Source organism: Bacillus rossius, chromosome 16 (assembly GCF_032445375.1).
Source record: "Bacillus rossius redtenbacheri isolate Brsri chromosome 16, Brsri_v3, whole genome shotgun sequence".
Classification (NCBI taxonomy): Eukaryota; Metazoa; Arthropoda; class Insecta; order Phasmatodea; family Bacillidae; genus Bacillus; species Bacillus rossius.
In genome coordinates, this window is record NC_086343.1 from 18,825,053 (window position 1) to 18,841,950 (window position 16,898).

General features: G+C 38.0%; 1 protein-coding gene across 1 annotated transcript in view; it reads left to right on the top strand.

Moving 5' to 3' along the window:
- LOC134540319 (beta-alanine transporter) overlaps positions 1–16,898 on the top strand; it is a 203,210-nt gene that overhangs the window by 65,616 nt on the left and 120,696 nt on the right. Inside the window, exon 2 of the mRNA XM_063382981.1 lies at positions 4,863–4,966. Coding sequence (XP_063239051.1) covers positions 4,863–4,966 — 104 coding nt within the window. The remainder of the gene's footprint in view (positions 1–4,862; positions 4,967–16,898) is intronic.

Here is a 16,898-nt window from a genome sequence, read left to right on the forward strand (position 1 = left end):
TTGCCCAGTACCTCCAATAGTTAAAGTTATTTGTAAACTGTTCCCTGAATAGATTTCCAGTATTAACTGCGCACTTAATAATCATGATACAACAAAATGAAGTCAAATAATTGTATCATAGACATTTTTTATGATTTAAAAAATTTCGTTTGAACGAAACGTTAATTATAATATAGAATTATGCGCCAGTTTTTTTTTAGAAAATACTTAGTATTACCTCGAAAAACGTATGTTATACATGCAAAAATAACCATAGCCATGTGTTGTACAAAGTTACGAAATTGCTAACCAGAACACACACGGACTCCGTTCACTTATACCTCCGTGGTTTATTATATCTGTCGAGTCCATCTGTGGTAGGGAGTTTTTTTTCTCGTGCACACGTTTGGGAAAATAGAATTGTAATGGTTATTTATATCGTTATGATTGTAACTTTCAAAAATAACTGGCAACAAGGTATTTTATAATTTATACAAAAATACACCCATGACTTATTTTGCTCTTGTGGAACTATGTTTAACCAAACTTCTGGAAAATGTACTTGTGTAAATATAAAGAACTTCATGCCATAAAATAAAATTGTTCTATAAACTGATTCCGCCTTCTTTCTCAACCCAAGTTTGGTTCTCAGGTGCTTTCCACGGAAACAATATTTGCTCACGGCAGTAAAAAAAAAATTAAATCAAATTAAATTCTTGAATGTGAGGATGGGGTGAAAAAATAAACTGATGACGATCATGAATTGGTAGAGGGTCCAAGGCTTTTATCCGTTAATGGAATAACGATTTTACACGTCATCGTGGTTTTTGAATGGGTTTTCTCGGCAATGAATATCCTGGGTGAGGTGATATGATAAAAGTAGTTCGATTTTGGTGGTGGTTATAACGTCGAAACCTCTAAAACACTTGGGTCACGTTTAATATAATTAGGAGCTTGTCGTCGTAACTTGTTTCAAAACGAATAAGGTGAATACCAGTGTGAAAGTAAGCAGTTTTTATACACAGCATGATTCACAATGAGTTATAACCAGACACGTGACTTATTACTGACAGTAATTTTGGAGCAAAGTCAGTCTCTCTCTCTCTCTCTCTCTCTCACATACTCACACACATACACACACATATGAGTCATATCACCAGCGTGACTGTGAAACGTGTTTGATGTCAAAACTATGTCTTATGGAAAACTTTCTGCATATTTTAAAGTTTTTTCTTACTGCGTGCATGTAGTCTAAAATATCGGCAGTGCACAGCATACGGTCATCACATCCAGATATTACGTGTAGTTAACCCCACGTGCAAAATTCTCGGGCCGCTCCCCCCCCCCCCCCCCCCCCCCCAGGATATTTCCACGGGCCTTACTTGTGAATCCTGCATATTTGCGTCCCTGAAGCACATCTATTAATAATTTTAAGTTCATTATTTTTATTAAGTTCATGTATTCATTTTCGTATTGACTATATCCTAAAATTTTTGTATTGACTATATTCCTAAAATTAGTGATAGAAAATCTATTACAAATCATATTGTTATTACTGATAGAAAACTTAAGATAAATGATACTAAGCATTCCACGTTTTCAGTTTTACAGATTTGTGGTGCATTATTTGGCTGTTGGACAAAAAACCTAAATTGAAAATTTATTTTTGATTTTTAGTTATTTCAACGATTAAATTATTTTTAATTTTTTTCCTAACTATATTTTTATTACTTATATATTAATATTTTTGGATAACATTATCACCTATAGCAGACATCAGTAGATTGTATCTTATATAAATTAAAATAATTTATTGCATAAGTTTTCGCAATAAATTGGTAATTAAGATAAAGAATTAATGTAAAACATATTTTCGTGAAAAATATAATAAAGCTGCAATTAAAACAGTGTTCAAAATTGTAGTAAGGCTGTATTACTTTTTTTAACGGAAGTATATTCGTGTGTTTTTCAAGAAAATGGGGTGTAGAAAATTAATTACTGTGATGATAGTTAAAATTAAGATACTTTTTACCTAACGTATGTAGGCTGAAATATTTTCGTCCGTCATTCGTGGTAAAAAATTTTATGTATTTTGATAACGTTATAGACCTTCTGAAATATCGGCCAATTTATTTATCATGACTAAATACATTAACACATAACCTGTTGTAAGTGATAACAGTCTTAAGTGACACGTGATGTATGCTTGTTGGATTCGATGGATCCATCATAACAGTGTGTGCAGGCGCTGTAACTAATTTAGATAGGATTTTTACTTCAGTCATATGTTGAATTCACTGGTAGTGTAAAATTAGAGGATTCTGCCACAGATTTCAGGTTTTGGAGCGGGGTTAAGAGTCGATGACCTGCTGTCATCTTGGATTTAGGTCGGGTTTTTGACTCTAAAATGTTTTGTTTTCTTCTCATAATCGACTTAAAATTCTTCTTCACGGGGAAATTATTTAATTGTTAAAATTAAGATTATTCTTTTCGATACTTAGAAGTGTCTGTGGCTTTAAAAATCCGCATAGCGGCTTCTTTTTCCACAACGAGGCTAATTTTCAACAAGAATTACCAAACTTGTGAGCCACTGGGTCAGAACGTTGACCTTAAACCTCAACTCGACCATCGCCATTTAAAGATGGCGGCTGGTATACTGAACCGCCGCACGTTTTCACAGTCTGACGCCTGCCCTAGCCTCTTCCCATTTCACACCATTTCCACCGACCACGGACACCCTTTGACCGTTAACGGCACTCTTTTTTCTTTTGACGCGGGAAAGAGTTGTAATTTATTTACCCGACGCTCCGCAAAGGCGGTGGTCGTGAGAAAGGTCTTTTGGGCGCGGAGACCCGGGAGGGAAATAACCGAGTAACGACTTTTGGTCGCCTTGGCACGTGTCAAAGTAATTCCAAAGCGGGGGCCCCAAAAGGGGCGGTTGGTGCCAACATTCGTTTGAGGTAACGAATGACCACCATGAAGCCGTTTAATAAGGAGGAAGGTGGTGAACGCCAGAACAAAATGAACAAAACGAACAAAATGAACAAAAAAAAAAGGAACACCCTCCCCCTTCTACCCCCACCTCATACATCCAGACCACACCGCGAACCATCCAGCCACCATTGCATTAAACGATCCTTTTGCCTCCTTTGAACTTTGAACTCCGTTTCGGCTATTCCGAGATACCACACACTGTTCAGTACACGTCAGACGACGGGGGGAAATGTGTGATTAAATTTCCCCCTCCCTAGCTCTTGAAAAAGATATGTTTCAACACTACCTCCTCCTCCTCCCCCTTTCCCGAAATTCTACCCTTTTCGTTTATCGAACCCATTTAACGGCTAATGAAAACTCCCCACCATTCATCAGCCATTGAAGGGGCGCGCTGGCCAGAAACCACTGATAACCCCTGTGGCACTGCGACATACAGACGACTCAGCTGAACGTTCTATGCGCGGCTAACAACAGAGGAAATGAAGTCGAAAAGGCGAGAGTTGAATTCATCGGTGGTTCGGCCTTCACGGAGAAGTTCTTTGGATGAAAAGAACGTCTTTGTGTAAGGCATGCACTCCGGTAAATTACAGTAAATTTTCGGACTTTTCAATTAAGAATTCACCTCAAATAAACAAAGAGTTTTTTTTTTAATTTCATATAACTGTGTCTTCTAAGAAACAACGTCATTTTTCGAGTTTCGAGTTCTCTTTTAGGATAAACATACATACACACACACACACACAGAAGAAATAAGAGTAGTTTTGCTAGTTTACCAGGATTATTTTCAAGAATCCATGTATGAAGTCAATAAACTAATTACACGTAAACTTGCTACCGTTACGGTAAATTTTCGGAATATTCCTGGATAATTTGTAACCAGGGTTCTTCGAAAATTTAAAGTGAACATTTTTAAAAGTGTATTTCAGTGCAACGATTTAAGTTTCGTGTCCGAGTTTTTATTATAAGTGTATTTGCAACACGAGAACACGTTGATTTGTTCGTTACCGAGGTTAGATGCTACACATCTCTGGAGAATACTGAAAAACTGTTTTTGCTTTTATTTTTATAAAATATTGTTATTGATTAACGTATTGTTCAACAGTTGTGACACTAAAATGTTTCTTGATATATTTAAACTAATGTAATGTTTACGGTTATTCATGATTTCATTTTTGTTCTAAAATAATTTGCAATAATACAAGCATGTCAAAGACATACCTATCAGAACTAAAAATTAATCGGCGATCTGTTGTTTGTTTGAAAACCATATTAACGCCAGTTATGTAAGAAAGGTTTGGTAAAAAATGCACGAACATCATACAAAATAATTTCTTCCCTTTATTAGTTTGGTATTTACATTTTGGCGCACACTTTATGCTAATTAAATAAAATTGATTGAATAAAATTTATTTATTTTTGTTCAAATGTTCATTTTGTGATTAGTTTTTTCTTTTTGGTGCCATATATTGTATCAATTGGTATTTCGGTGTTATATGCTGCATTTACAAACCTTTCTGTGTTATTTTGGTTTTCTTCGCAATTCACCATAATATCGTGTCCCTATTAATGAGTGATGTAACTACTGGCATTCTAACATGTTAAAATCTCCTGCAATGAGAAGGAAAAAAGGGGGCGAACAGAACAGTACATTTCTGAAATAAGCACCAGCTACGGAATGAATTGTCCAGATCATACTATACCATTTATGTATATTAATAAAAGAGTTTGTCTCAGTTCGATGTTCCAGCATATTAGCCTTTACACAGCTACGATTTGCTTTGATATCGAATTGCTAACCAGTTTGACTTCAACTTCAAAACAGACATTCTGCGACTCGATAGCCAATGGTAATTTGAGTGCATAATGCAACGCCTTTTCTTCTGTTTCAGTGGGAGCTGGTATGCGATAAAGACTTCTACCCGACACTAGCGCTGATCCTCTTCAATGCCGGCGGACTCATCGGGAACTACATATTCGGTTGCCTGCAGGACGGGTAAGTCCAGCTACACAGACAAATTAAAAATATTCTCGTTGAGAGAAAAGTGGATTCGAACCCCCACAACGCTCGGTTTATTAAAACGACACCGCTACTTTAACAGCAACGCTTTTATAATTTTATTATTATTGAAGTGAAACTTCTAATGCGATTTCCAACAAGGTTGCGTTAAACGTTTGACGCTACCATGGAGAAAGCACTGTTGCGTTAAACGTTCAACGCTCCTGGGGAGGGGGAATAGAAAAAGACAGAGCGAGAGTGAATGCGTGGCACTCGAACGCATGCGCGTAGTATACCTGTTACAGGCCAGCGCGAGCGTTAGCAACGAGTAGCGTCCAATATTCCAACGCAAGAGGGAGAGAGAAAGAAAGATACACGAAGGTAGAATGTAGGTGAGAGAGAGTGAGTCGGTAGATCCCAAGCACATGCGCGTGGTATTCTTGCTATGCAGCGAAGTAAACAGTGAAGTTTCACTTCTTCCGCGCGGAGGGACTCCACGCACTATTTTTTTTTTTTTAATGGTTGACGTTTTGACAAGTTTGATGTTTTTTATTTTGATAAGTTTGGTGACGGTGAAGAGGTTCGGGACTTTATTTAGACAGTTGCATGTTTGGACCCGTGTCTCACCCAGGACTCGAACCCAGAACCTTTCGAATCGAAGGTCAGCGTGCATCCGACTGCGCTATGTCCTCGAGACAAATGCTTTTATAAATGCTCGCAAATAAATATAATGTGTTTCAGTACTTTCCAGTGACGTGTCAACATTGGACCTCGGCAACGAGCAAATTCATGTGTCCTAATGTTGTAAATAAACTTAAATACGAAACTGTGATACGAAGTCCAACGTAAAGAATCTTTACAATAATGTTGAGCGTGATAAATATACGAAAAGTATTTATTTTAAGGAAAAAGATGTAAAGAATTATTCCCTACTTAAAACCTGACTAAATTTCTGTTTAAAAATGAGTTCAAACCCAATCCAACACAAGTTAGGTTAGGCTAATTTTTTTTAATTTCCTACAGTTTTTTCTCAACGCCGGTGCATTTGATGCGCTTCAGCTAGATTCGGGACATCTGCAATGCAGTTCAGGGCACAGTGTAAGCAAGTGCGTAGTCAATATTGGCTTCATTCTGGTATTCAATTCCGTGCACAATCTACTCAGACATACCGCCAGGGTCGGGAAAATAATATCGTTAAAAATGTGAAAATGTAGAAAGCAAACTATTTGCAATAAAATAATAAATAAGTAATAAATAGATGCAGATTCGTGTCAGAGTTAAAAAAAATTACTCGCGACGAAAACGGAATAAAGGAAGGCTATTTTTAAATGCAAAAAATACTTTGTAAATCTTGGTGATATTCGCAACACAGCATCTTTGGCAACACACGAGCCAAAAACACTTCAACAATCAAGTATAAATTAATCGCACGAACCAATGTCGCGGGCCCGCCATTTTTTCGATATTTCCGAGACTTCCACGCAGATGGCAGCACCGTCGTTACGCATTTCCGTTCATTCGACTTTAATTCCATTCGCGAAATTAATCCTACCAAATGCCGTATACGGAGAGCTAAGATATTTACAAATAAAAGAAAAAAAATTGGCTGTCTGTAAAGTCGGTTTAAGGACGATAGTTTAACGTGACAACGTCATAACAACACATTGATGAAATGATTGCATACTTTCATGAATAAAATTGAATATTTTTTATTGAATTATCACTATTTTGTATGGATACAAAGAAGGGCCGATATGAAATCTACAATTTAATTGATAAATTTACTTTTATTTGCACTCATTAATTCAAATATGTTTATTACTTTAACGAAGAGATTATTTTAACTATAACTTTTATACATGTTTGCTATTTAACTTCTTCCAATCTGTGTTATTCTGTTAAGGATAGGACGATGATAGGAAAAGTAGGAAACTAATGGGAGTGTTTCAAGTTTAATGTGCCTCGAAAAAGTCAAATCGATGGTTGTTCCAATCGAGTGGAAGAGAGATAGATGCGGCGCAAGCGTACAATGAGCGTTACGGGACAAAGTGCGTAACGGGACAATGAGTCATCCTTTTTCGTGCGTGCAGCCGGCGTTCATCAATTTATTAGACGTTGTCTCGTAAAAAACAAGATGCCATCGGGACTCGTAAATTGTTTTACAGGTCCCCTCTGCTGAGCGAAACTAAGAGGAAATTATTAAATACAGCGTGATTATATTTGTCATTAGAGAGACGACTATGAAAAACACTAAGAATTGTTATGTTGACGATCACTAGGAACGATCAATTGAGTAGAAAATCTATGGCCTAAGATCATTCAGCTGCAAGTTACAAATTTGATTGAGAGCTCGGGTTATGTTTATCAGTCGTGAATAAATGTTTCTGACTTGTATGAGTCTCCGTTTAATTCACACCTTAATATACGCACATCTGGAAAGTTTCCTAGCGCTTTTGATTCCTCGAAATCTACTAAAAGTCAGTTTCCAAAAAAAAAAAAAAAAAAAAAAATTAGCAGCACAGTGCAATGGCACTGGCAGTTTCCACGTTTCTGCGGTGGGGGAAAAAAAAGTGATATAATCGCAGTATTTGTACCCCAGTTCAAAACGAACCATGTGTCTGAACGGTTAATGTTACCTGTAATTACGGGAAGCATATCAGCACTCAGAACGACGTAATTACCTACGGGCCAACACAACACCGCAACCCCCTGCATTTGTATGAAATAAAGTGTCGCTGGCAATTTCCGAACGACCACTTGTAATTTACTTGGCAGCAATTTTTGCTGCCGAAATGCATTAAAAACATCTATTAGATCAGTCTACGAACGATTTCGGTGAATAACCGAACCACTAAAAACTGTCCACATAAAATGCGCACCGAAACGGTTGAGACCAGTACCATGCCAATACCAATGCCAATACCATCTGACATGAACAAAGAGTTCATGAACATTAAAGAGTTTATCTTAACATAAAAAAAATTTTCATTGCGACAAACAATTCGCCGTGGGATCTCCAAATGACGGCTATACAAACGACAAAAGTAACCCGTATCTTTGATTGCGAGTATGTGAGGATATTTTTAATCGGCAATGTTTACATGGAATTGAAGACATTTAAGCAAATTACGTGGTAAACAAAAAAAAAAAAAATTCTTGATTTTTACAAAATATTCCTTCAGAAATAGGTGCCAAGAAATAATACTGCAATACTGCAAAAAAATTGTAAATTTGTGCAACACACGGCTATGGTTATTTTCGCACATGTGAAATAAGTTTTTCGAGTATCTCTTTGACACATAATTTTATATTTTAATTGTTTTTTTTAATTCAAGCACAATTTTTTAACGATTCAAAAGATAACCAAATATTAAACAATTTAACTTTATTTTGTTTATCACGGTTACTAAGTGCGCAGTTAATACTGGAAAGCTATTCAGGGAACGGGTTACCAATATCTTTGAACTATGGACAACATAAATGCCCGGGTAAGAATTTGAACCAAATATTACTGAAAATACCATTTTGTAATGATAAGGTTGTTTTCACGACATTATACAAATTTACAAATATCTGTAATCATGCTTTAATATTACTGTTCCATTAAAAAAAAAAAACATTTACAGTGCGTTTGAAGGTTTTTCTATTAATTAAAGAGTTGATCAAAATTAAAACTTGATAATTTTAGTTTGAAATATTCATAGGTTTTTTTTATCGTAAAGCCTAGTTTTTAGTGTGTAGCCCATCAGTTGTTGCAGCATATTTATTGAAGACAAAAATAAACTTTAATTTTGCTAGGAAAGATTTGTCTAGTAGGTATGTGAGTGACTCAGCGCTAGCTCCAGTGTAGATGGCAAGGCATGTCACATTCTCGGCTGCGCGGAAGAAGGTAACTCGCGCGAAGTGAGAAACTGAAAATGGGATCAAGTGGGGAAAGGAAGATAGTTTCGTGGGTAGGTGTTTGTAGGAGGTGCAGGGGAATGGGGGAGTTGTGGGGAGGGAAGGGGAGGGGAGGGGAGTAGCCTTGAAGTCAGCCCAAGGGATGCGCAAGCAATGAGTTCCTGGATAGGCGAAAGGAGCTGGCTTGCTGGGCCGGTGGAACAATGGACGTTAAAGGAATGCACTCCCGTGACCCCCCCCCCTCCCCATCCGTGCTCCTATCATCTCATGATGGTAGAAGTCTCTCTCTTTCTCTCTCTCTCCATCTCAGAGTCTTCATCCGAAATGCCGAGATTACACGGCCCTTTCTTTCCGTCCTTTGTCCCCCCTGAAGGCCTGATACTCGTATGGCTAGCGGTGATCATCCCGCGATTGATATCTTTCTTGCTGGGTCCGCACATTAGGAGTCACCCCGAGAAGCTATCAACGCGGTGAGATTTAAAGAAAAATGAGTATTGATCGGAAGATGACATATTCGTTTCAGTAGTTCCCTCCCTCCTGCTCCCTGATGATGGCGACTGAAATGTCGACCGAAACGTCGGTGAATTATTCGCCAAGGACACAGCAACAACCCAGAAGCCAAGCTACTTCAGACAATGGCCGTGAAAGCCTGGGAACATAATCCGACGGAGTTGGTTCTCGATTCTATGTCCGAGGTTTGGAACTAATCGTTATCCCTCACCCGACCTCGAAAAAAAAAAATTAAGCGAGTCTTCAGTACTTCCCAGAGATGCGTAACATCTGACTTCGGAAATGAGCAAATTCACGTGTTCTTGTGTTGCTAACGCACTTACAATACGAATCTCGGACCCGAAAGTTTAATTTATAAATTTTCGAAAATAATCCCGAGCGTGACAAATATATACGCAAATTGTGTTTTCAACTACATTACAAGTAGTTTCCGTACCCACCGCTAGAATTCGTTGCTGGAGCAGCTGCGTTGACTACTGACTCATTTGATTACCAGACCAAAATTTTAAACTTTATAACGAAATAACTCTGATAAAAGCGAAATAAGACTTGAAAAAATACTAAACCACTTATTTGGGCCTGTTTTTCGACAAGGAACTTTATTTATACACATGCTGATATTGCTAAAATTCACGATATATTTAATACTGTGTATAAATCAACCACAGATGGCGGCACCGTGGTTTCACATTTACGTTCCACGCGATTTCAGTTCCATTCACGAAATTACTCCCAGAAAATCCCGTATTCGCGAGAGCTAAGACGTTACGCATGAAAAATTACATTCTTGTGTTAAGGGTTCCGCCTACCCGGGCGCACACACGGTGCGCAGAGCTTCAGGATAAAACAACGCGATTTCAAAACTACTCAAGATATCCGAGTGGGGTTTGTTTACGAAAAGCATTCAAGAGTTCGCTGAGGGCCGAAAAGTACTTTTGATTTCGGATTGAGTGTTCAAACTGTATTTGCTAAAATGCATGTTTTCAGGCGTGAAACAACCGGTGCAGATTCTTGAAAGCACTTAAGTGACTTGCATCACACCTTTGTCTTCATTTCTCCGCCGTATAATGTTACGGTCACCGCTCAGATTTCACAGTTGTCCTGTGCACGACGAGAAGACTGCGCGCCAGTCCAGAGGCGACACCGCGCTAGAAGCACTAGCGAGCGGCGCGCTTATCATCCCGCCTCACTGACAAACATACACCCCTGACGAGGCATTAATATATCACCCTGCGACAAGCGCTACTGCGGGTTCCAGAGGCGAGGATGAACTTGCAACAGACGGAGACGTGTGGTGGAGACCCGTCTTGCACGGACAAATGCCGCTAATTGGCGGCCGGTGTCCGATGACCGCACTTCCAGCGCGTGGGAAACGGGGGCACAGTGCATCAGGGGGCCTAGACGCGAACACAGCGCTTGCGCCGAGCCGAGCACACGTGGGTCAGCAAGTCGCGTGCTCATCTCCGACGACACGGCAGTTCTGCGCGAGACATCATCGAGCGAAGTAGTACTCAAAAAAAAAAAATTGGATGTCTGTAAAGTCGGTTTACGGACGATAGTTTAACGTGACAACGTCATAACAAAACATTGATGAAATGATTGCATACTTTTATGAATAAAATTCAATCATTTTTATTGAATTATCACTATTTTGTATGGATACAAAGAAGGAGTGAAATGAAATCTACAATTTAATTGATAAATTTACTTTTATTTGCACTCATTAATTCAAATATGTTTATTGCTTTAACGATCAGATTATTTTAACTATAACTTTTATACATGTTTGCTATTTAAGTTATTCCTATCTGTGTTATTGTGTTAAGGATAGGACGATGATAGGAGAAGTAGGAAACGAATGGGAGTGTTTCAAGTTTAATGTGCCTCGAAAAAGTCAAATCGATGGTTGTTCCAATCGAGTGGAAGAGAGATAGATGCAGCGCAAGCGTACAATTATCGTAACGGGACAAAACGTAACGTGACAATGTGCGTAACGAGACAATGAGTCATCCTTTTTCGCGCGTGCAGCCGGCGTTCATCGATTTATTAGACGTTGTCACGTCATATAATACAATGCACACACTCCGTTGAACTAATGCAGTTTTTATTTCTGGATGTACGTCATTGCAGTTTTGCACTGTTTGTCATGGAAAAAAATTCCGGAAAAAATAAATAAATATGAAGATAAATAATTCACAGAAAGCAAGACTGAATTGGCTGATGTCGGACGAACGGAATCAACGACGAAACTAAGCAAGTGATATGAACACAACAACGACATGCTATCTTCATATTTTTTTATTATTCTGAATTTTTACATGACAAACAGTGCAAAACTGCAATGGCGCATGTCCTAAATTTAAATAATTTAATAATTCACACATGAAAGCACACTATTTTCTTGCGAAGATGGCCCGTGGCTGGGTGAACAACAATAAGCTCAAACCACGTTTTGTTTGCCCTCTGCCCCAAACACTCCTTTGTTTGTGCCCTGCCGTCTCCTCTGCAGTTTTCCCCACCACGTACCTAACTATTCCCCTTCTCACCCCGGTTCTCCCACCAACATACCTGGCAATTTCCCCTCATGCGATCGGAATTTTCGTAACGCTCGAAAATTGTTACCCCCTCAGCAAAGAATTTCAACTTTAAAAAAAAAGTATTTAAACCATTCTATAGAGATGGCAAGAAATCGACATTGTGGCAGAAATAATGTTTGTTCCTATTTAATTCGCATCCTCGTGAACTTCAGGCCTGTTTGAGTTCAAGTTCACTTTCAAGCTGTAAGTGACCCGAGAGTTTTTATCTGGAATTGTTATTATATCCACTAACTGATTGAAAACGAGCCACTTAAAACTCATCGACAAATAAAAAGGTAGATAAATTGCGTTTTGAATGAAACACTAGTAGCTAAGAGAAAAAAAAACTCAATTTTGCTTAAAAATTTAATGTCAATCAAAATTAGATACAAACACTTTAAAAGTTTCACACGTTTAAAAGGTTGAAGTATGTGGCGAGGTACCAGGTGGTAATTACAAAATATATATCGTCGCAGGAAACATGGTTTCTTATAGCTTTGGCGGTAATCGCCCTGTAGGGAAAGACGAGGTATTTATACGAGCAGCGACCAGTAATGTTGGTCGAGAAATCGTGTTCCCAAATAGCCGTTAAATTTGAATATCCGGATAGATAAACACGGCCAGGAGGTTCGGACCAGTAAAGGCAGAGCACACAGCAAAGTTCTGTCGAAGTTAGTTCACTACAAGCAGCACGGTTATGTACACTAGGGAACGGTAAAATTTATTGCCGCAACACAATTCCTATAACGTAGGCAACGCGTAGTTTGTTTCATGAAGGTAATTAGTCCATGGACTGGGTGTCTGTTCTAAAATTAAGTCACTCTTGTTGGCAATTGGCTAACTAAACAAACCGTAGCTGTAGGAATGCCAGTACTGTAATTTTTTTTTCAATAGTTGGAAAAAGATTTCTCTAGTAAAACTAGTAAAAAAGTCACCATCAAGTAAGTGTTGTCAAGCACTGATATTAACAACAAATGAGCATGGAATTAAAGTTAAACTATATTATAACAAAAAAAAATGCTATCCAGATGTAGAGTCTAACTTTTACTTTATGTTATTAACGCGGAAAATATTACACAAACCAACCCCTGTGACATCTTTACAGGGACTTCCACCGTTAGTACAAGTTTCCATTGTGCGGAAAATATCTGCACGTATGTTTTGTGAAAAATAATGATTTTTTTTTTAATTTTTTACAGCCTATAGTATTTTATATTTCTACTAAACATTGTGTCAGACTAAAACATTTCTAAGTAACCTACGCTCTATGACTCAAGATGGTCCAATTCAACTGCAATAATAAGACTCCTCTGAGGACTTATGAACCTGGTAGCAAACTTTTCATTTACAAAAACTATCTCAGTGTGATTTTATTTAATTAAAAATACATTTTTACCATTTCCATGCTATTTTTCAAGTCCTTGTGTATCTGCTGCATCTGGCGATGACGCGTCAGCGCAGCAGAACACCAATCAACATCCAGTATTTTAAATTTAAGGAAGTTTCAAACTATTTTAATTAACAATCCTTCTTCTCTCTGATGGCGTCCCTAGCTTGATGATGTAGAAAATAAGCTGTACGAATAATCTTAAAGTTTTAGCTGTATAGCTCAGCATTCACTAAACTCTTGTGCACGTAAATAGATAGGGAATAACTACAAAGTATTGCGCCTAGGAGTGACAATTTATACGTGTAATGAACGCAGTAAGTCCCAACCACTAAGTACCATTGCCAATCAGAGACAAATTTGTTTCAACGCGTAAGACATTGTTTAAATTGCACTATGACCAAAGTAGTGACAATCAGTAATTGGAAAATTGCGACGAACTTATAAATTTTTTGTGAAATTTTTGCGTGACTTTTACAATTTGCAAAAAAAAAGGATTCGTTAAGTATCGCACGGTGAAATTTTCAAAACAAATTCAAGAGCGCGATGGTGATAAATTTGCAAAAAAATTCATAAAAATTAACATAAAATTAGATAAAAACATGACGTGTGATACCTACATTAACATATCCAGTGGTGTCTGTTTACTAAAAGTATTTGAAAATATTTTGAAGTCGTTATGGTGGTTCTCTCTCAATAGTAATTTCGGTTTTAAACCATATTTAATTTTGTTTTGTAAAAATTGGTTCAAATGCGTAAAATTAGAATAATCTTTAGGTATTTTTCTATTATCTATTTGTCTATTATATTTGTATCTCGTTAGCGATTCTCGAAATAACGATATGTATTTGCCTTACGCCCTAGTAATCATTTCTACGCCATAAAATGTTAGTTTCACCTCTCTAAATCTCACAGTTGCCCTATGGATTACTAGAAGACTTCGCAGAAAAACATTTTTCTGTACTTTCACAGAAGAGTCCTTTGAAAACCAGTTTCCAAGAAAAAGTTTGTAATAATACAAGAAAGATATTGTAAATTTATACAACACATGACTGTGGTTATAGCTGCATGTATGTAATACTTTTTCGAGATAGTACTGATTATTTCTTACAACAATTTGCACATAATTTTATATTTTATATTACTATTTCATTTAAGGAAATTTTTTACGTCATAGAATGTATAGTCAATATTTAACAATTTGACTTTATTTTAATGTGCGCAGTTAATACAGGAAACGGTTTACAAATAACTTTAATTATTGTAAGGTATTGGGGCAACCCAATTCATAAATGCTAAGGTAAGAATCCGAACCCGGTATTGCTGCGAATTCTAGCGATGCAGTAGTCCTCGAGTGAATGTACAACTGCACGAACATCTGTAATTCTACATGAGTATTTCTGTTCCGTTTACTTAGGGGGCGAATATGCACTAGAAGCACCAGCGAGCGTAAACCCTATCATTCCGCTTCACCGACAAGCACTCCGGGTTTCATCATAAGTCGATTTGCAGAAAAATTTTCTCATATGAGAAACTGGGTGGACATCACTGACGTCCCGTATTTATTATTATTATTATTATTATTATTATTTGAAAAGAGAAGGAATGCTGAGGGTTGGCGGGCTTGCATTTCCTTTCAAAGATTTACTCTGCACTTCTCCACCCCCTCCCCTCCCCACCCCGGTCCGCACAATCTTTTCTGGCCACGTCTCATATTGTGGCCATCGCGTCATTTCGTCCCTCCGGCGAGTTATAACCTTTCTTCAAGGACATTCAAGGGCCTTCAAGGATCTTCAAGAGTCTTCGCTCCGAGCGTCCATCATCCCTCGGGGCGTCGCGGCGTGTCTTGACGCTCGCGATTTGTCATTTATTTCCGTCATCCTTTTGTGCGTGTCTGAAAGAGCCGAGAAATGAAATCATTTTCCCATTTCCCCCCTGAGCGAATTTTTTTTTAAAACTTTTACAAGGAAAATTCTTGGATAGGCTACTCGGTAAACATTTGTAAAACTGCAAGGCAGAGCTTTGTAAAATTGCAAATGGTACAAAGCTCTGCCATGTAGTTTTACAAGTGATATCGTTGGAAACTGAGTTTTCCAAGTGCTTTCCTCGTGAAAGTACGAAAAATACTTTTACTGTGTAGTGAGCATATGCTAAGTGAAAAAAAAAAAGCTATGCTCACATATATTTTGTTGAATAGGATGTTTACTAAAATTGAGTAATATCCTTGATTATTTTACTTCAAACTAATTAATTTTTTGTACACATTTAAAAATTGACATTATATTCAATTGTTTGTTAAAATGCTTTATTGTACTAAACCAATTATTGATTCATGTTTTTTATGAAATTAAATGTCAATTTTTATGTCTGTGATTTATCTAGCTAAAGAATAGTTTAAGGTTCTTTTGTATTTATTTTCATTATTTTAAGTTAAGTAATTTATTGCCGTTGGCCGACAGGGTCTGGCTGAAGACCGCCGCTTCCTGAAGGTTTCAGCTGTCACTAGTAATGGATTCAAGTGTAAGGGTTTAATGTATAAAATACTGGCAGTAATTTTAATTAAGTTTTTTTTTGGCGTGATAACGTCTTATAAATCGATGAACGCCGGCTGCACGCACGAAAAATCATGACTAATTGTCACGTTCCGCCTGAGCCAAGCGTGCAAGACCCGGCCAACCACCGTGCGAGAAAAATCTTCTTTAATATCAGACAGGTTAAGGCGGGCTTTTATAACTAATTGTTCGTGATTATATTCAAACAAATTATTTAAATTAAAATTTGCGAAAACTGTAAATAATATTTGAAAAATTAAAAAAAGTATGCAATTTTTCATCAATGTTTTCTTATGACGTTATCACGTTAAATTATCGTCCGTAAACCGACTTTACAGACAACCCCCCTTTTTAGTAAATTTTTAGATGTGATATTGTGCCACGTTTTTTATACGGACCTGAAATAGATGGACTGTTACTAGCAAATAATCGGAGACAGAACTTTCGGTTCGTCGACGGCCGTCAGGGGGCGTGACTTCAGCGGTGTTGGACCGCGGAAGCGGCGAGAGTGGTCGGCGAGATAAAACACACGCCGCACGCTCTTGAGTGTCTGTATCGAGGAGCGGGTTGGAACAGTGCTGCGTGAAATCAAATACCTTTTGACGTTACTGTCGTGCGGTGTACCGCGTGGTAAATATGTAGTGCCGTGGACTATGCCGAGCGAGAAACAAGAGTGTGCTACGCCCAACGAGTGAAACCGTTTGTTAGCGCGACTGGACACAGTCTAATAAAGCCTGCTTCAAACACACACGCGGTTACATTCAGTCTGCTCTCGGTTTCGACCGAAAACGAACGAAAAACCCTTCACACATAAAGTAGCTTGGCTTGTGGGTTGTAGCCGCGTCCTTGGCAAATAACTAACCGACGTTTCGGTCGACATTGCAGTCGCCATCATCAGGGAGCAGTAGGTTAACTGCGGTGAATTATTCGCCTATGACGCGGCTACAACCCAGAAGCCAAGCTACTTCACACAATGGCCGTGAAAGCCTGCGAACATCCCTTCA